At 42.0% G+C, this 20,378-nt stretch overlaps 2 protein-coding genes across 2 annotated transcripts in view; one reads left to right on the top strand and one right to left on the bottom strand.

Moving 5' to 3' along the window:
- Nucleotides 1-2,876, bottom strand: part of atad2b (ATPase family AAA domain containing 2B) — an 83,160-nt gene extending 80,284 nt beyond the window's left edge. Inside the window, exon 1 of the mRNA XM_039598653.1 lies at nt 2,866-2,876. The gene's annotated coding sequence lies outside the window, so the exon portion shown is untranslated. The remainder of the gene's footprint in view (nt 1-2,865) is intronic.
- mfsd2b (major facilitator superfamily domain containing 2B) lies at nt 2,869-20,314 on the top strand. Its single transcript, XM_031755134.2, has 14 exons — nt 2,869-3,123; nt 6,714-6,839; nt 6,937-7,061; nt 11,080-11,203; nt 13,490-13,568; nt 13,696-13,877; nt 15,140-15,230; nt 16,495-16,616; nt 17,117-17,200; nt 18,035-18,118; nt 18,274-18,383; nt 19,291-19,434; nt 19,666-19,842; nt 19,966-20,314. Exons 1-14 carry the CDS (start codon nt 3,046-3,048, stop codon nt 20,012-20,014), a joined length of 1,575 nt encoding a protein of 524 aa, XP_031610994.1. The 5' UTR covers nt 2,869-3,045; the 3' UTR covers nt 20,015-20,314.
- The last annotated feature ends 64 nt before the right edge of the window (nt 20,315-20,378 follow it).

The following is a 20,378-nucleotide window of genomic DNA, read 5'->3' as shown; positions in this document are numbered from 1 at the left end:
GAAAGAAACTAAAGTGAAAGCCGGGATTACAGACAGGAAGTATGAAGTTGAAAAAAATCAAACTCTTAAAAGGCAGCGAAGGTGAAAAAACACTGTTAAAAATATTTTGCACTATGCAGCTGGTGACATTTTTTTTATTATATTCATGTTAATTTACATTCTGGCTAAACAAGGTTGGCTAACACTTGATACAAACAGCAAATAATTTTCATAAATACTTCTGTTTTTGGAGTCTTTCTCTTGTCTCTGGGATAGGAATATCAAAATAAATTTCTAATGTCAAGGTCAAATCTAAGGCATTCCCGATAGAGGAGTAAAATTGTTGTTTGACCATTCTCTGTTCCAAATTGTGTAACACAGGATTATTATCAGCGAGTTATTTATAATAAGTTCATCAACTTGTGTATAAGGGTTCATAAGGTCGCTGCTAATGGTAAAAGGAAAAACGTTTATTTTGAAGATTGCACAGTGTAACCCACTGCACAAACTGTATATAAAAAATGGAAATGGTGAGAGCGACATTATCCATTAGTTTTTTGTTTTTTGTTGATCCAGTTTCATCTGCTAATGCTACAAAGCTTTGTTTGTCAAGTTTGCAGAAATGCCTTTAACCTGTTACTACGACCAGCAGGGGGCAGTTGGTCGGGTTTCAAAAAGAGGCCCACCTGCTTAGAAGTCTAAGAAAACCCTGAGCTATTCTCTACATTTATTTTGTTATCGCATTTAAAAAGCAACGTATGCTTTACTTTGTGATTTACAAGTTGCTCACATATGAGCATGAGCTTCAACACCATCCTTCAGTGTGTGAGTTGGACCAAACACCAAAATGGCAACCAAGAAAACACCCAGTTTAAGTTAAAAAAAAAAAAAATACCCATTACAGTTATTATACAGACAGAAATCAGTCATGGAGGACAACATTGTTTTTCATATAAGGCTGTAAACATGCTTAGTTGTGCATTTTAACACTGGAGTCTAGGGGACACTTTGGAGACATCTACAGTTGCAAATGTTGGTATCAATCTGATATCAAGTAAATACAGGGCCAGTATCGCCAATACTAACACTGATATCGATACTTTAGAACTACATAGGCAGCTTATGTAGGTAAGAGCCATGTGTCATGACTTATGAGATGACTCATCATCAATTTACACATTCTGAGCAGATTTTAATGACCACTAAATCACTGTCATATTTGCTTTCTGCAAACAAACACACCTCTGAAGCACTTTGGGTCAACTTCTGTTGTTTAAATGTGCTATAGGCTGTGAATAAAACAGATGTGACAGTCAAAACACGTGTTTGAGGAATATTTTTTTCATTACACACGCACAAGAATCTGTCCTACCATCTCTAGAGGAAGTGCATTTTTTAACATTACATTGCACTATTAGCCTATCTGATAAGATTGCGCAAATCTCATGTGAATCATCTGAATTTGGCATTTTTTCCGGCTTCTTTGTGTATCATAATCAAAAAACAAAAACGATTAAAAAATGCTTATTTTGAATGGCATCATTTCTTTTTAGTATTTAAAGCTGCCACTATAGATCTGTAGGTCTTTAGGTATGGATTTTGGTGCTTCTCGAGGACTAAATCCGCACAATAACTATATAATAGTGAAGACGTTAATGATGATAATAATGCATTGTAAGAAATATGCAGCTACATTCTTGAGCGCATTTTTTACGAGTTCCGTTTCCGGCTCCCTCTACCAAAGAAGCACTCTAATTCAAAAAGATATGAAACCAAACTGCATTGCATACATTCCACTTGTAGCAACTGCCAGTTCCCATGAATGGGATTCACGTGGATTGCAATGACTGGAACACTCTCAGTGTGAAGCACCGATAATGCACTGATAAAAGATTACTATATGTGATACACAGTCAGATAACTAACCACAGAATAACACAGGAGCTAAGCAAAGACTGATAAAAATATTTTATTTTATACATAAATGATAAATATAGATAATATAGGAATTCAAATGTTGATGATTTTGACCTGAGCTTAAAGGAGAAGATAGTGGGAGATAGTGGCTTGACTGTAAAATTATGCCACTATCTCCCAGTTTATGTGAGACACCGGTGCGGCCGCTGTAGGGCGCAGCGCGTCACCGTACTGAACGCAGGAGTGGAGACGCGCACCCCGTCTCCATCCTCCGCAGTCTCCTTCTCTCCTGCCCGACAGACTGACTGAGTGACTTGCAGATCACCTCACTGACAGCTCAAAACTAACCTGCTAACTGAGCGGCACCAGCTATTTCCAGTCATCACGGGGTGAGTTGGTATCTGGTTAATGCTTCTATTATTATTTTTTAATGGGCTCTGGTGTTCATGTAGGTATGCAGACTGGTTGTTGATGGATGCACTTACAGTAATAGTAACGTGAGGGCAGACTACACAGGAGGCTACTCCTCCTGCACGGGACATCGTCGCATTTGCGCTCCCGTTTGTGCCATTTCTCAAAGCCAGCTGTGCAAACATGTCAAATGCTGCAGATCACGGTGGTGCCATGAATGAGATTCTAGTTTTATTTTGATCTCAAGACAGGGAGTGTGTTCGTTTGTTTGTGTGCATAGGTGCGTGTGTGTGTGAGGGAAAGAGAGTGGTATTATTTAGTGAACTCTCCTGCCCTTGCATTTGTCTGTGCGCATACATGCCAGTTCTTTCTTCTGCCCTTGTGCTGACAGAGAAAGTGCCGTTTTAGAAATGTGTGTGTGACACAACCTGTCTGACTTTGGTCTTTCCTCTTGGCCTCATTCCAGAGCACCACAGCATGTGAATGGCTGCAGAAAGCAGCAGGGTTGTTAGAGCAGAGGAGCAGGAGGAGCTCCCTGCCTCTGGAGCTGTCACTCACCACACACACACCCGAAGTCAGAGCCACATCCAGTTTCAGCCTCTGACACACACCACTCACTGGCAGCAGGCTCCTCGCGCCCTCGCTCACACAAGGAGTCACAGCCACACTCACTTCAACAACAGCACCCCGTCACACACACAGAGGTACGGCTGTCGCCTCACACACAGTCTCTCTGCCATGGCCAAGGGAGAGAGGGGCGTGCAAGGCTCTGAAGGAAAGCCCAATGAACCTTTGTTTCCCAAAACCTCTCAGCAGGTAAGATCTTCTCTTATCATTCGTTTGTTGGTGATTTTTTTCTATTGTGCACTCTTGTGTGTGTGTGTTAATTTGTTTGTAACCTTTGTTTGGACAATTAAGGCTTGCTGAGACTTTCAATCTCAGTTGGTGTCTTTAAGGCTCAGAATGAGTCTGAATGACTTGATTGGATAGAGTTGGGAAATAGTCAGATCTGTTTATTTACTTATCTGTTTGGGATTAATCACCTCCATTGTTGTCCTGTGACCTATAATCCCTCAGATAACACATTCACTGTCCGGAAGCTGATTATTTTTCATGTGGGAAAGAGTGTTTCCACTGATGACAGCAAGATCTGCTTGATGATTAGCTTCTTTTGTCTGATATCAGTGGTGACTTGCAGTGAAGGAGGCAGTCATTATCACAGCTATTATTGGACTAAACAGTGACTAGAGGGCAAATTTGCCGTGATTAGAAAATTCGTCGCCTTATGTGTTTTTTTCCTTTTGTTTCATTTAACTTTATTGACGTTCCACGATGAAATGTGTGTGATGAGTTGGTGTGAGGTATGCAAGGCTTTTTTTGTGTGCATGGGAATGTGCTTGCACTTGTAAACCAGTTAAATCATGAGAAGATTATAGGTCCTCACAAGAACATGACCCACAGGCAAGGGAATGAAAGACAGACAACCAATTCCTTACATGGAGTATTGTTCCTTCGTAAAGACAGATACTACAGTTCATGGTGTCATCTCAATGCAATACCATAATAGTTAGTCATCTATTCTTTGTTTCGCTACATTAGCTCAGGGTGTTCAGGGAAAAGCAATTGAACCAGTTCTGCAACTATTTCATCTCTGCCAAACTATCAAATATGCGATGCAGTTTGTTTCATTGAATTTGACTTGACAGTTGAAATTTTACACTTTTGCTTCAATCAAATGGTTGTGAAGTGGATTACTCTTCAGGTAGCAGAACAGTGATGTGAACATAACAAACCACGATTCACTTTTTAGGGTTATAAATGGGATTTAAACAAACTAATCTTAGACAAAGAATTTAAATTAAATAAATCAAATGTACATTTACTGGACTAGCTAAAACGCTAAATAAACAAAAGCTGTTAAGACCAATACATACACGTATACAAGAGCTATAGTCTGATTTTCTGTTACAATAGTTGGATGAACTGCTTTTTTGCACATTTTAAATTGCACATTAAAGAAAAATCGACAAAAACGACGGGGAAGTTATTACACTGAGTATCTCAAAAGTTCAAATTAATAAATGCAAATTATGACAAAGTGCGATAGAATTAGTTGCCTTCACGTGAAGCAGTGTCACAAGCTAGTGTGCTCCTAGCGCTGGATCCTAACATGACGTTTCAGATGTGACTGAAAAGCACATGAAAACATCAGGTCTGTAACCGTCCTCAACTAAACACACGAAACAATCAAGCGCCAGCTTTCCATCGTCTTTTGAATCTATAAATCTATAAGTGTCAAGTTGAACTGCCTTTAAAACAAAGATGCTTTACAGCGTAGACTCATTGCATTCCATTCTCTCTGAAAGACGAGGACTACAAGAGGAATTTTGCACGTGAGACACATATTCTCTTTGAAACTATTTGAAACTTAGATGACATGATAGATGCACACTCAGTGGTACCATGGGAAATTATACACCAAGAACTTTCCAATCCATCACGAAAGTGCTCGTCACACTGCGATGATATCTACTCATATGCAGTATTGTCAGGAGAAAGAATAAATCACTTCTGCGCACTAGTTCATGTTTCGATTTTGGATCAAATCCAAGGGCCTTGAGCCATGTCACTAAGCCCACTGTGGACATTTATAATGGCCTGCTGCCATCACTTTACTTTCATGCTTATAATCCATAAGCTGAATGGAGGGCAAAAAGCTGCTCTTGTTGACACAGATAACTGGATTCTGTAGCGTAAACCTGATGCACCAAAATGTCCAAAACCCTTTCAGCAACTCAACATGGATCCATTTTACCAGCTTGACATAAGCATGCAAACACTGAGTGTGTGCATTTCTTTCTTTGATAGCAAAGCTCAGTTTTTCCCTCCCTCGCTTCTTTAATTATTCTCAGTCCTAAATCATTTTCCCTCAGTTTCATTAACTTTACAGATTAGTCTGTCCTTGCCCCTTTGCTCCGTTTTTAAATGTTTTTTTCTTTGTGTTTTTTCCCCTCCTCAGACACTGTTTCTGTATATATACAGTTCATTTGTGTGTGTCTATGCTGAATTGTGTGCATGTGGTTTTTTACGTTTGGGCATCCAGCGAACAGTAGCAGGGATATCCTGTTTATCCTCTTTGATGATAAGAAGTCAGTAATGAAAGATGGACTGTAAGATTTTGGAGGGAAAGAAAAAGTGTTTTGAGACAGAGAGAGAGTATTTTCTGCACATCATCAGTTAAACAGCATTCTCCAGACACCAAAGACTTTGATTTTTTTTCCCTCTCCAATTAGGGGTAATTGCAGTGAGAGCAGAAGAAGAGAGAGTTTTGAAGCCGGAACCGCTGCGCAGCCTTTACTTACCTCTGACCCGCTTGTCTTGAGATTGAATAATTACACACCTCCCTCCTGGTAATTGTCGTTCTCCAACCCCTTCCATATTTTGATGGGGGGAAGAGAAAATGTGAGGCGGATAATAACAGTGTGTCAGTAGGGGTTGAGGCCACTTTGGTGATTTATGTCTTTCATGCAGCTCTGAGGGGAGTAGCTGTGGACCAGCCTGGCCACTAGATGTGTGTCGACTCTGCTGTTTGTGCGTCTGACACTAAAGGTTGTGCAGTCCAGAAGGAGGAAAGGGGAAAAAAGGTCGATATGTGTTCACAGCCAGTTGTAAATATTGGGCTCCCTAGACTGCGGTGTCTCGTCGTATTCGCGTCTGAAGATGAAAGCTCGCCCTTGCTAAACACAAATGCGCAGAGTCAGATGCCTGATGGTTTTAGCAGAGCACGGGGAAGGAAATGGAGACTCGGTGGGTTTCTTCGGCTCCTCTGTGGGCTCTGTGTCTGCACACATAGACCACAGTGCTAACAGCTGGCAGGGGGTCTTCTTCTGATCCTTCTTTTGAAAATGTATTTACACACAGTCACATTCCCACACAGTCATGAATGAGCAAAGAGAGGCAAAGATAAAGGGAGATGTGATCACCGTATTGTGCAGCTTGGGGTGGGGTTATTTGAAGGAGTGCAGTTCACGGTCAAACAGATGTCATATGTGACGTTTCTTTACACTGAATCACTGCATCATTGCAACAGGAAGAAATAGAAGAAATGTTATTTTTGGAGCACCAAGAATTGGAAAGGACTCCTCTTTGTGTTGCAAGCCTGTTCTGATGACTTAAATAATGTGAGAGGGACACACCTTCATTTGTGTTGGTGTGTCTGGGAAGAGTTTCTGTCTGAAGGAACTTACAGTTTCTCTTATTAACATGAATCATTCATGTGTAATGGCTAACAACAGTTTAAATATGCTTATAGCTATTCTAGTCTTGTATGTGTAATAAATATATACTCACTGCTGTGATCTAAATATACTGGTGTGTTTTGTCCCTTCTCACATCTGTTTTCCCAGACCGACCTGAGCCAGAAGTTGTCGCTATGCAGCAAATTGTGTTTTGCCATCGGCGGCGCGCCCAAGGAAGTGGCTGCCAGCGCCACGGGCTTCTTCCTGCAAATCTACCTGCTCGACGTTGCTCAGGTAAGCACGCTGGAAGCGACTTTCACAGATGAAAAACACGAGCTGGTATGGAAATGTTTGCCTGTGAGTTCCAGCGTGTCTCTGCTGCACTCCTCAGATTAACGCCTTCCAGGCCTCCATGGTGCTGTTCATCGGTAAAGTCTGGGGTGCTGTGACCGATCCCTTGGTCGGTTTCTTCATTACAAAAAGCAAATGGACCAGGATTGGAAGACTCATGCCCTGGTGAGACCCTCTCCTCTCTCTGTAAACTAATGCAGGAAAGCTGAAATGATAATTTGCTCCCAGTTTGATGGAATTTTACAAACTGGCTGTGTATTCTAATAAATGCCAGTTGATACCACTGGCAGATACATTCACTGGGGATTCTTCCAATAAAACACACAAATACTAAGTGAATTCATAAATGTGTGTTCCCCAACTGGAATAAAAGCATATACTGCATAAATAATATCTGTAATGATTGTTTTTACTCCAGATTCCTGTAAAGATTCAATCTAAACTGTTTATGGAACTATTTACCTAAACTATAAAGCTAGGGTATGTAATTCTTGGTTTCCTCAAAAAAAGCAGCTTCTTATGCAAAGGACTGTAATTTGTTGACAGACCCTGGGATTCACTTAGGTTTGCTCCCACTCTCACAGACATAATATGGCCCCCACATGATGCTAATGTTTATGCAAAAATCACAACAAAAACAAGCCGTGTGCTCCAGTTTTTCAAAATTATTCTCCAACTTGAGTCTGTCACCTGAGGATTGTGCTAGATAAACAGCCGTTATGCTTGAATTTGTTGTTTCAGACACTCCCTCTGATTAGCTATACAGTCTGTACACTTCAGGACGTGGGCCGCTCTTTTTAACTTTTGAACGCCACACAAGGAGAAAAAACGTTCATCTGCGTTTGTTCATAAATCATCTGCTGGCGTGCTCTTAAATACATTTATGTAATGTGCCACGTCCCATTTCTTTTTGCTTTATCTGCAAGCTCAACCTCAGCATCTCAGGGGGCTTTGAGTGCAATTTAAATTTTGCGACTCTGCAAGTGTGGATTATACGACGCTACCTCAGTTTCCATTAATCACCAGTTTCATCCTAAATCATCCTATAAGCAGCTAAACGTGTGTGTGTATGTGTTTTGAGTATATGTCTTTTGAACACGCTGGCATGACACTTGATGTAATTACACAGGCAGGCAATCTAATGCCTCCTCCATTATAAACCATAGATTAAACACTGGCTGACAGTGCTGGAGGGGGACCAAGTCAAGTGTGGCCAGCCAGCCACATTCAGTAGCAGACAGATGCTGATGTTAAATCAGCTTTGATTACCCCTGGGAAGCTGTAGGTGTGCGTGTGCGCATATGTGAGTGTGCCCACTGTGAACCTGTAGTGTTTATGGGCATTTTTAATGTGGGTTTTTGGTCATAATTGTGATGAGATGCGTGCAAAGCCTCGTTTGGGAAGTCCCCTTTGTCCATTCGGCAGGAAGTGCTTTTCTCTTCCCTCTGGCTGACACATCCACAACCAGACATTAAGTGATTTGTATCTGTGCCTTCAGTTCTTAAGGATGGAGTCTTTTGGCCCAAAACGCATCCCTTGGGTACAGCCGTGTTTATTATTTGTGAGGGCAGCAAACCACCATCACTGTGGCAAGCCTGAGAAAGCAGATTTCTCAGATTGTCTCCATCAGAGACAGACAGAGTGAGAATTAAGTGACAGTTAGAATTTGTTTTGTTAAGTAAACGTAGCCCATAACAGACAATAAAAGTATATTCAATTATCAGTGAGTGTCCTACAGTTACAGCTTTACATACCTGAGAGCTGAAAAGTATCATCCGCAAAACTCAAAATGCTACATATTGAACACTACAAACCCTTATTTTAATCTTAACAAGTGCTGAGCCTCTGTTGACTGCGGTGGCGTTTGTTTCATTAGCCGTGACTGCTATCAGGCTGACCACTGTATAGACCGGTCAGCAAAGGCTTCGCAAGGACATGTTTAGAAAACCTTGCTGTCTAAGCTGCCAAGATATTTCACATCCTTTGTTGGGTTCAGTGCTAGAAGCCTTGACACCAGATCGCAGGTCGGCTAACTAAACTGCCGTCAGCTGGGTTTGTGAGCACGGTGACAAACATAGATAGTAGGTTTTGATGAAAACAAAGAGATAAATGTGTGAAACAAAAGCAGGTGTAGCTGGTGAACAGTTTTATGGTTCCCTGCATTACAGAGAACCTGTCACAGTCGTCACATGTAAAGAAAGCTAATGCAACAGTCACACAAGAAAGCTAATGCAACAGTCACACAAGGGGAAGCAGTGGTTAGATACTGCAGTATCAACAAAATTATTGCAACCATGTGCGGTTAACTTGTAATCTCGTTGCCTTTGAAATGGGTGCTTTGAAGGAGAGGTGCAGGTCTGTGCCGCCTTCAAAGCGTCTTTGCTGCATCACGACGGCGATCAAACAACAATGAGACAGAGTTAGTCTGCTATCAGCTTGTGATTGAATGGGGTCAAGTTGGCAATAAAATGCAGTCACTTTGGGATTAGATCCTATATGGTTTGCAGTGTGCTAGCGATCCATCTGAGCTTATAAATTAAACGGCGATTATTTGCAAACCCACACTGAGCTGTCTGAGAGTGATTGCAGACAATCTGACCCAGACTGCAACTGTTTGGAGACAAGTTGCCTCCCTAAAGGCGACCTCTGTGATCGCCCCTGCGCCTCAAAAGCCTGCTAAAGGTTAAGTGTGTTACACGCTCAACCTCTGAGCGATTACTGCAAGCAAAATCCTTCACCGCAATCAGTGATTTTTACTAGTCACAACAAATGTAGTGGTTTTAAAAGTAAAATACTTAATATATGAGGGGAGTGGAAATATAACACGGCATAAACAGGAAATGCACATGGAAAGTACAACAACAGCACTTGAGTAAATGTACTTATATATCCACTGGGATATATGAACATGACTAAGCCTAAAGTCAGCCAAGAAAGTGTAATCTCACCTACACAACCTCTTCCAAATCCCCTTTGCCCAGTCGCACATCTTTTAATTAACATGCCGCAAGTGTCCCCGACAAGTCACTGAGGAGAGAATTGTAAGTGCCAGCTACTTATCAATCTTCTCTGGTTTAATTAAGGTTGTGCAAATTATTAGGACAGGTGTGACAGGTGTGTAGTCATGCGTGCATAACGTGTGAGAGAGTATGCTAGTGTTTGTGTGTGCTTGTGTGTGTGTGGGTGCCTTTGTTGCCTCTCCCCGGACATAGTCATCTTGCAGAACATTCTAACTGTCCCATTCACCGGCCCCGGGGCCCTTTCATCGCTCCCATGACCAAGCGGTCAATACTGCAGCACCAGCGATGTCAGTCGCCTTTGTTACAGCAAACAATCAGGAAGAGAGTGAGGTAGCCGAGCTGGATGATGCCAGAAATGACTGCGATCAGCCTCTCTCTACCTCTTTCTCCCACTTTCTCTTCCCTGGCGAAGAGCAGGTCAGAGGTCAGAGCCCCCGTGGGTTTTGTGACAGTCACCTAAATTCTATCGGTCCGTTTTTTCCCCCCACCTGCAGATGTGGCTGTGCTACAGGTATTCCGGTCTGCACCGCAGGATAAACTCCATTTGCTGTTTAGAAGAGCAGGGTTGGTGATACACACTGATGTCTGCAGCCAAGTCATGCTGTCCATCATCCATCATCTGTCGGCTTTTCTCTTCATTTTGAAACACATGGCTGTTTGCTTTAACCATAATGATACATATCCGGTGTTTACTTATGCATTATACATGGCCCACATCGTTTTAGAAAAAACCCCCAAAAACGAGCGCAACGCGACAGAATTGCTTCATGCTGCGTTTGCACGAGTGTGGGCTACATATTTGTGTGCTTGTGTATGTGGATCTTTCACCAGGATTTGAATTACTGTGGTATTCCCTTCCCAAGGCAGATTCCTGCCATGCTTACAACATTATCATTTAGCATTCAGCTTAACCTGACTGTAATCTGACAGAAATATGGCCTCAAATTACCAGCGCTATGAAAATGACAGAGCGCAGCTGCTGTAACACTTACTGTGACAGGTTGAAGCTTTAACGATGGAGGATTTGAATTCAGTTAGATCCAAGTTTGCCTCCTTTTTTAGTAGGTGGTGTTTTTTTTAATGAAACCTTTTCAGAAACAATCTGATGTTTTTGCTTCTGTGTGTTTAGTTTTATTTGACACACTGTCATTCGTTTTCTACAGGATGGTGGGTTGCACTCCTTTCCTGGTGATCTCGTACTTCTACCTCTGGTACGTTCCTCCTTTCAGTGGCGGCAGGTTCATCTGGTACCTCGGCTTCTACTGCCTCTACCAAACCCTCATCACCGTGAGTATGCACGCTCTCTCAGAACTGTGTGCGTTTAAGAAATTCTGATTTATGTGTGTGCGATGCTTCAGATAACTCGGAGGGACTGCGCATGCAGTACAAGAGAGATGTCAAGTTGAAACGGGAGATAAAAGCTCTGACTGATGCAGCTCACAGTCTGCAGATGACAGATTATGTAACATATAGACAAAACGCAGAAAACGTTGGGAATAACAAGGTTTCAAAGTGGAAATGATTACAGTCATCTCATGCAGGCTCTGACAGCCCCTCGTAGGATTTCTGCTTTGATTTGTGAGATGAGCAGCAGATTAAAACCCAGAGCGCTTAAACACCTCACCTCAAATGGGGAAGTGTAGCTATTTAAGTTCCCTTTTGTTGTGATGGTCCAAACCATTCCTCCTCCTCCTCCTCCTCTTTCAGTTCTGATTCTGGGGCACCCCATATAGTATGTGCTGCAGAGCATGCAGCCCACTGCAGCCACACTGTGGTGAGCTGTAACGGCATGTCATTCTAACTACTTGATAAGTATACGGTCAGTCCTGCCAGGAACCTCTTGCCATATAAATGCTGGTTGCCACTTTTAGCCGCCCTTCATTGTCTCTGCCTGTGTGTTTGTGTGAAGTTTTCTGGGAAAGAGCAGCCGTTATCATTCAGACGGTCACAGTCTGTAAACAGAGGTTAGAATTCAACGTTTCCTTTGTTTATGCAATCAACTAATAATAGGTTTCCATCTAATTAATCAGTTTTCATTCACCTCTGCGTAGGAAAGTTTGATTCCCAAAATGTGTTCGCATCCAGTAAAAGCCCCATAAATGACATGCTGTACAGGAGCGATGACTGAAAAAAAGGCCTTACAGAGTCACATTTATTTTCGTTGTGGCTATGCATACTCATTTGGCCACAGTGCTGACTGAGCCCTTGTGTAAATTACAAAGTGAAGCAGGACTTGGTTGCTCGCCTTTTCTCTGGGAGAGGTGGTGAGGAAGGAGAAAACAGATCTGAGGTTGGCCAGCATGGAAACTGCAGCAATTGCTGTTGATATTTATATACAGTGTATATTTTTCTTCAGCATTCTCTCTGGAATATATAGATAAAAGGCATTAAGGGTGTTCCCGGTTACGAGCCAGATTTTGTTTTTAACACTTTGACTGGACTTTAGCACAGTAGGGCTATGAGTTATATTCTTCTTTTGTATACATGGGCTGTCAAAAAACGATGGACATAGCCACTGAGACCCACTGTTTAAAAAATTTGAATTTAGCATTTTGGGTGCAACAGTCTTGCTTTTCTTTTGTTTGCTTGTTTTTTTTTGTTGGAGCCAGAAGACTGTGGCATGCTAAACGATCAGCTAATGGCAACAAGCCTGGTTAGCCAAATACAAAAATACTAGCGTTTCATCTTCATTTGACATAATTTAGTTTAGAATAATTTAAGAAAATTGCTCCAGAAGACACCAACAGGATCTCAGCTAGCAACCTCAGTTAGCTGAGATGAAGGCTAGCATACAGCTAGCAGCTTACTTGTCTTGATATCCACCTGCCAATCAAAGTGGCCATACGCCTAAATAATACGAAGTAAAATATATTAGAGGAGTAGGAAATAAGCTTTACACATAAATCATTTCTAGTACCAGACCGCAGTATTTATTTCTGCTGTAATGTTGGCCATTTTAACATAGGCGACTTAAGGGACTTTTTGAGCCAGCTTAAGTGACCATTTGAGGAAGCTTTATGGCACTTAAGTGGTTTACTTCTTCAGCCCCTGTAAATTCTTCTTCGTTTAAATGCTAATATCAGCATAGTAATGTGCAAACATTTTTAAGGATGAAGGCAATCTTTTTAGATTTAGGCTCTCGGAAAAGCGAGAAATATTTATATTTATCTCGAAGGGACTATTAACATGCTTGCTTCATTTTATGGCTATCCATCTATTAGATTTTGACACATACTATGAAAAAATGTCCACCTTATGTTGGTGCCTGAGGGTAGGAAACTACTGTTGTTATGGTTCATCTTCTGGGGACCACGATCGGTGCACAAAATTCGATTGTAACTGATTCAGTAGCAGCGGAGACACATTTTGTTCTGAACCGAAGTATTACAACCTTCTATCTTTGCCGTCCCTAGAAATAAGCTTAGCAATGCTAAAAATAAAATAAAATAAAATACCTTCATTATCTTTTCCCTTCCTCAGGATACTTGTGGAACTGTTTGCCTATCTGCTATGCAGGACTTGCATTTATTTCTGTCTCTCAGTCCATAACTATGTCTTTCTGCTCCTCTTTAGTGTTTCCATGTGCCTTATTCTGCTCTCACAATGTTCCTGAGCACGGACCAGAAGGAAAGAGACTCAGCCACTGCCTACCGTAAGTTTTAATATGCACAAAGTTCTTAATGCCTGCAGTGCTGAATTAATCTTTGCTCAAGCTTTTCATTTGCATAGCGTTTGAAGTGCTGCAACCAAGAGTTGGATCTTTGCTCATTTGATGGCAGGAATGACAATGGAGGTCTTGGGGACACTTGTGGGCGCTGCCATCCAGGGACAGATTGTGGCCAGCGCTCACACTTTGAAGCACTGCCCTACCAACAACATGTCGGCTGGTTACCTTGGCAACAGCAGCGGGGCAGAGATCGTGAAGAGCATGGTGCACTCCAAGGAGTACCTGTCATATGCTGTAAGTATTACCGTGCCAAGCCAGGAAGCCAGGTGTGCTAAAAGTAGGCCATAGAGTTGGTTTGAAAATAACTTCTAGTTTACCTCGGGGCTGTGGTGTGTGTGTGTGTGCTCAAGGCAGTTATAGAGAATATTAAAGACTAAAAAAAGCAGTGATGAATGAAAAGGAGGATTGTTGAAAATTGGCTCCATACTTACTGTCTACAGGTTCTTTTACTTTTACCTTTTTACTCTCATGTTTACCTCATTGGAGTGAAAGGAAACGCCACTGTTTGATATCTGAACCTCCCACCCTGAGCCAGTTTCGCGCTCAGCACCACAAAGGGGGTTCCTCCCCTGGTATGTTGCCCCATTGCACTGAGGGGTCTCCACAGTCTGCCACTCATTAGGCTTGTTTATGTCTCACCCAGAACATTTGAAGCCATCTTAGATACAATGTGCTCAAAATATTAGTGTCTTATTTGCAGCTTAGGTTAGTCGGAAAAAAGGGGAAAGGGACGCATTCGTGTCCGGATTTCAGTTTGCAGAACTGTGAATAAACTGAGCATCCATCATGAGACTTTTTTTGTGAAGATGAAACAAGCCAGAGTCCAAACTGTCCAGTGTTGGATTTTGGGTTGCACCGCAGCTATTTGGGCTTCAAATGGTCCCTATTTCAATGGATTTTGGGTGAACCCTATCAGGGCAGCCCAAACCCTCTGCAGCCACCCACTAAATTCCTCCGTGGTTGCTGGTGAGGGTGGCACACCGTCTGGGCAAACTCCGTCTGCCCTCAGAAACAGGGAGTGTTTGATGTGCATAAATAATAATGAACTGCTGGGCTGAGCCGCATGGAAAAATAGCAAACAAACAGAGGTTGTTTAAGGCAGAGCAGTTCCTGTTGGTTTACAGCTTTAAATGTCTGTATTTTGGGATACGGAGCTACTTGAGGTTTCTTCCCATTCCTGTTAGTATTTGGAAAGCAAGATGTGCACGGATAGTTTAGCTCCCCATAGACGTCACGTCAATAAATCATGCACTGGTGAGTGATAGAATGACAAAGAATTGAAGAAAATAAAAAGCTGTGTAGGCTAAAAACTGGCACATACTGTGTCATTTGTTTCCAAAAATGGATCTATAGCATGTTAAAAAGAAAGAGTTAAATTTTTTAGGGCATAATGAATTAAAGATTGCAGAAAGTCTCAGAATAGACCTGGTTGTGTCGCCTCCATGAAACGAGATAGCTAGATGGAGACATGACTGCACGTTTCTTTCTCTCTGCAGAAGCAGGTGTACACGATAGCTGCCGGCGTTATTGGAGGAGTTTTCGTCATCTGCACTGTGGTGATGTTCCTGGGTGTCAAAGAGAGAGACGGTGAGGACTTAATTTTTGTGTGATTGTGTGTTAATGAGTATTGAAATTGACCAAAAAAAAAAGGTTAATCAGTTCTAATAGTTGACAATGACTTCATGGAAGAGGTTTCATGAAAAGGTTACGTAAACATCTTCAAAGACAAAATCGCTCACAGTTTGGAAGGTCTCAAAGGACAGCAGGTTAACTTGTCATCAACTCTTCATCAGGAGAACGTTGATCAACAGTGGGGTGCTTGGCACGGCTACAAGGAAAAAGCCACTGCCCTCCAAAAAGAACCCTCCTGCCATTGTGAAGCTTGCCAACGGTCACGTGAACAGGCTGCTTGAACAATGTTTTGCGGACAGGCATGACCAAGATAGAACAGTTTGGTTTTAAATGAGAAGCTTTATGTTAAGCGAAAGGAAAACACTGCATTCCAACCATAAGAGTCGACCCCATCTCTGAAAAATATGGTTATAGTAATGTTCTTCACTGGAACGGCATCACAGAAAACGTCTGGACATCTGAACCAAATCCAAGTGATTCATAAAGCAAAATAATGGCCTTAAGCAAGCAGGCATTTCTGCCAAGGAAGGTTATTGCTTTGAAACAGCTTGAGTAGAGTTTGGACCTTGATCCGACAGAAATGTTGTGGAAAGACCTGAAGTGAGCAGTTTTAGTGAGGAAAATCACAAACATCTGAAAGTTTAGCCGGTTCTATACAGAGGAATGGACATGGATTGGAATTCATCTAAATCAATGTGCAGGACTGGTCAACAGTCAGCAGAAGAATTTAGTAACTATTTTTACTCTTGTAATATTTATATAAAAAATCCATTAAACTTGTCCTAAAACTGTTAATCAGTGAGGCTCTTAAAGAACTGTTTCACGATTAAACCAGTTAGCTGAGACCAAATTAGTCTTCTACCCAACATACTTCATAACTGGACTTTTTTGCATGATACCAGTTTAATAAAATTAAAAAAAAAAGAACATATAGAGGTAAAATTTAATATAAACCTATCGAGACATTGGTAAGACAATACTTAGAGTTACTGGAACATGTAATAACATATATACTGGGCTACGTCTCATAGATAGATGTGATCACGTTAGCTCTTATTCTCTGCTCTTTACTATAAATGACACCTCTAACTGAGACAAGCACAGTCCACTGCAATGCGGGGGCAGTTCCAGTAGTTCCAGTGAGCAAATCTATCAGCTTTCCCTTGCTGGGTGTTATTTGATATACTGCTTATTCTAATTCCTCGTGTAACTGTTTCAGATCCATACGCCCCGAAGACCGAGAAGCAGGTCTCTTTCCAGCAGGCCTTCGTCCTGGTGATGAGGCACGGGCCATACCTCACTCTGACCGCTGCATTCCTCTTCATCACCGTTGCCATTCAGGTAAATTTATTGGCAGAGCACTTCTCAGTCATGACACTCGGCCTTACAGTAAACGGAGCCCTTACAGCGTGGGAGAACTGCTGGCGCTCGATGATGATTTGATCAGAGTAGAAGAGCACTTACTGAACTCATAGTTTTTAAGCGTGTTGTGTGAGTCTCAGGGCTATTGGGAGTGATACCAGCAGTGTGTTCTTGCTTTTTGTTTATCACATGTGCGAAGATGCTCACTTTTCAACCTCACTTTAACACTGTTTAAATGATTGCAAACTTGTCAAATTTTGCATCAGATCTGGTTCTTTGTATTTCATATATCCTCTCATCTCAGAGGAGTTATCAGCTGTCTTCTGCGAAAGCCCCAGAGCGGGAATAAATCCCTGCAAAAACACTGTCAGCAGCTTCTCCAGTCACTTTATTTGGCGCTCAGCATAGCAAGAGTGCACAGCTACAGTGCTGAATAGACAAGACTGAATATCTGAATGTTTCATCTCTGGTTTTTGCAGCTGATCCAGAGCAACTTTGTCCTCTTCTGCACTTATGCAGCCGACCTGAGGGATCATTTCCAGAATATTGTCCTGACCATCCTGGTGAGTACAGCTTTTAGCACTGAAGATCTGCAACATTAACGTAACCAAATGTAACACCTTGTGTATTTTAACTACAGTGTAATGTGGGAATCTCGACTTCATTTCACATCATGTGCCACATAATCAATGTGAAGAAGTTTAACTTCAAATTTAATCCCTGAGATATCTTATTATAGAAAAAAAGAGCAAAGAACAGTACGTTCTTGTACGTGATGCTGTAGTAAATGAAAGAAATCTGTCAGGACAACAGGCATAATTTGGAAAAAATAAACATGTAAAATTACAATTTTATTCAATTTAATTCAGTTTTATTTACATAGCTCCAAATCACAACAGCAGCCGCCTCAAGGAATTTTTAATTGTAGGTAAAAAACCATCATACAGACAATCATACAGAGAAAACAACAAACAATCAAACAACAAACAATCAAACAATACCCATATGAGCAAGCACTTGGCAACAGTGGGAAGGAAAAACTCCCTTTTAACAGGAAGAAACCTCAGCAGAACCCTAATTGAATTTTATATCTATCACCTACTTTGGTGTAGTATGAATGACCATCAGGAGGAAAAGCTGTAAAATGTGTGAAAACAGTGTTGAAAATCCAAAATCTGTGCAAATCTGTGTCATTTACATTTCCAAAGCCGTCCAGTGGGCCGGATTGAAGTGTTCGCGTTACTTGGTGTAAAGGATCATTATTTTGTCCAGTACTAGCACTACTTGTCATGTTATTTTAAATGTTGACCATCTTCCCTAGTACTATTGTTTCTTTTGTAAGTTCTAACTTAACTTACAAACTAAGTCACTTTACCCTTTTGCACACGTCTGCTCAGGTATCCGCAGTAATAAGCATTCCACTGTGGCAGTGGTTTCTGCAGAGATTTGGGAAGAAGACGGCAGCTTTTTGTGGCATCACTGTGAGTAAATTGGTTTTATTTTTGTAACATTCAGCTTTGACCATCAGACTTTTTGCTTGTGCCTTCTTGTGGATGAGCTTTTAAAGTGTTTGTCTTGACCGAAGAAACAGTTTTAAGAAAGTTTGTTTTTTATGGATGTGTGTTTGTCTCTCCAGTGGATCCTGCCCTTCACACTGATGTTGGTGTTTATCCCTAACGTCATAGTGGCTTACGTTGTGGCCGTCTCCTCTGGACTCACTGTGGCTGCATCGCTCCTCCTGCCATGGTGAGACTCAACATTTCAGAGGAAATACGCTCGTCAACATAAATTAGGTGTAAATATTTGTGCTAAATCAACAGACACCAGTGCACAGTTTATCCCTGTGGTCCAAAAACTGCCCCCCCCTCGAAGACTCAGTGTTGCCCGCTGGTTCTTAGTTCTTAGGTTTTAAAAGCCCTGTAGAGAACGGTCCCGTGAGCGTCCCTGCCATCTGCTAATATAAGTTTGGTTGCCCCCGCCCCGCCCCTTGTTATAAAGGATTAAATAAAACTGAAATCCCCTAAGCCGCTGATATTGTTTACCTAAATTCAACCCTGCTATATGTATGCTCTGCTGTTCATTTTAATCCCCTTTGATTTGATGCAAAATGTCATTAGTCAAGCCATTCTGTCAGAGAGCCCTGAGCGCTCACCAAGGTCATGCCACGGTCATGAAATGATGTCATTTTTAAGAATTACAGGACCCGTCTCCTATAAATCTTCCACACCATCACAGAGCCCCGGCAACGCCAGAGGTATCGCTACATCTGTTTTCCAGTCGTTTCTAAGGCCCTCGCCGCTCCTCACTCATCTCTTTTCCCCTCCCTTTAAAAACCTAAATTACAGCCTCCTGAGGGGGGCCTGTTTATTTTGGAAGGGGCTGATTGTTTATCCTGTCCCGCCCGCTGCTCATCATCTAATCGTGTTATTAGCTCTGTAATTTTGGCCCACCGGTATATCAGAGCTCTGACCTCACATCGCTGCGCGCTGGCATCCTGACTGCATGTGTGAGATAACCTAAGTAAGAGCACGAGGGAGGTCTCGGGCGCGCATCAGCTTAAAGTTTTACCATGTCTCACTGTGATGTTGAACTTTCATGACAAACAACACATGCTCATTCAGCTCTGCACGCCTGTTTTTGTGTTTCAATCCAGGTCGATGCTGCCAGATGTGGTGGATGACTTCAGGCTGGCCAACCCCTACTGCAAAGGCCACGAAGCCATCTTTTACTCCTTCTATGTCTTCTTCACCAAATTTGCCTCTGGGATCTCCCTGGGAGTGTCCACCCTCTGCCTGGAGTAAGTCTGCATTACTGTTACACATGCATGATTAACTCCAGCGCTGCGCGATGTTCTGCGTCTGCACTTAGCATGTCATGATACCTCACCGAAATGCATTAACCCCCGATGTGATGCATAATTCATCACGCGAAAGGTGTCGAGTTTGCTCATTTGCAGGGCTACACAACCCGGCCCGATGTCCATTTCCTCTAACGTATTTTAACAGAGCCTCTCCGTCATTGGTTGTAGGTTTGCAGGGTACGACACAGGCGCCTGCAAGCAGCCTCCCCCTGTGGTGTACACCCTGAAGCTGCTGATCGGCGCTGCCCCAGTGGCCTTCATTGTCACAGGCTTAATGATCCTGCTCCTTTATCCCATCAGTGAAGATGTACGGCTTAGGAATAAACTCTGCCTGGAGGAGCTAAGGTGAGGAAAAAACAGTAACCTTTGACCTCTATACTGACGTTTTAAGTGCATAGGAGAAAATTGACTGGACTCAAACGCTGTATTTGAAACCAGTAGTGATTTCTCTCTGTGTCTCTCACATAGGAAACAAAGCATCGGCTCCAGAACAGCGGAAGATCCGAGTAACGTGTGACCTACAAGTCGAATGGAGTGAACACGCGAAGCCACGGATTCCAGTAATGCGGCTGGGAAGTTGCTCATTAGTGTACATTACACTGCTAAATAGATTTAATGTAAACATTTTTGTTTCATTTTCACATGTACTGTACAGTCATACTGGATATATATATATATATATATGAGATTACTTAATTTATATAAATGAATGTATAGAGTTATTTGCTGTGTTTAGCTCTACAACATTGTTATTTATTTATAATATATGATTCCAAAAGGTTTGATGATATGAGATGAATAAATGTTGTAGAGAGTGCTTTTTGTAGTGGTTGTTTTCGGGGATCTTTACTGAGGAGGTGGTGCGGTGGAAAATAACACAC

Source organism: Oreochromis aureus, linkage group 15, assembly GCF_013358895.1.
Source record: "Oreochromis aureus strain Israel breed Guangdong linkage group 15, ZZ_aureus, whole genome shotgun sequence".
NCBI classification, from domain to species: Eukaryota; Metazoa; Chordata; class Actinopteri; order Cichliformes; family Cichlidae; genus Oreochromis; species Oreochromis aureus.
The sequence above is the reverse complement of the archived record's forward strand: the minus strand, read 5'-3'. Positions and strand labels throughout refer to the sequence as shown.

Excerpts from the sequence above, each read along its gene's own strand:
- mfsd2b (XM_031755134.2), top strand. The coding sequence starts at position 3,046 with ATGGCCAAGGGAGAGAGGGGCGTGCAAGGCTCTGAAGGAAAGCCCAAT. Across the intron at positions 7,062-11,079 it reads ATTGGAAGACTCATGCCCTG|GATGGTGGGTTGCACTCCTT; the intron begins GTGAGACCCTCT and ends CGTTTTCTACAG. Across the intron at positions 18,119-18,273 it reads CAGCTTTTTGTGGCATCACT|TGGATCCTGCCCTTCACACT; the intron begins GTGAGTAAATTG and ends TTGTCTCTCCAG.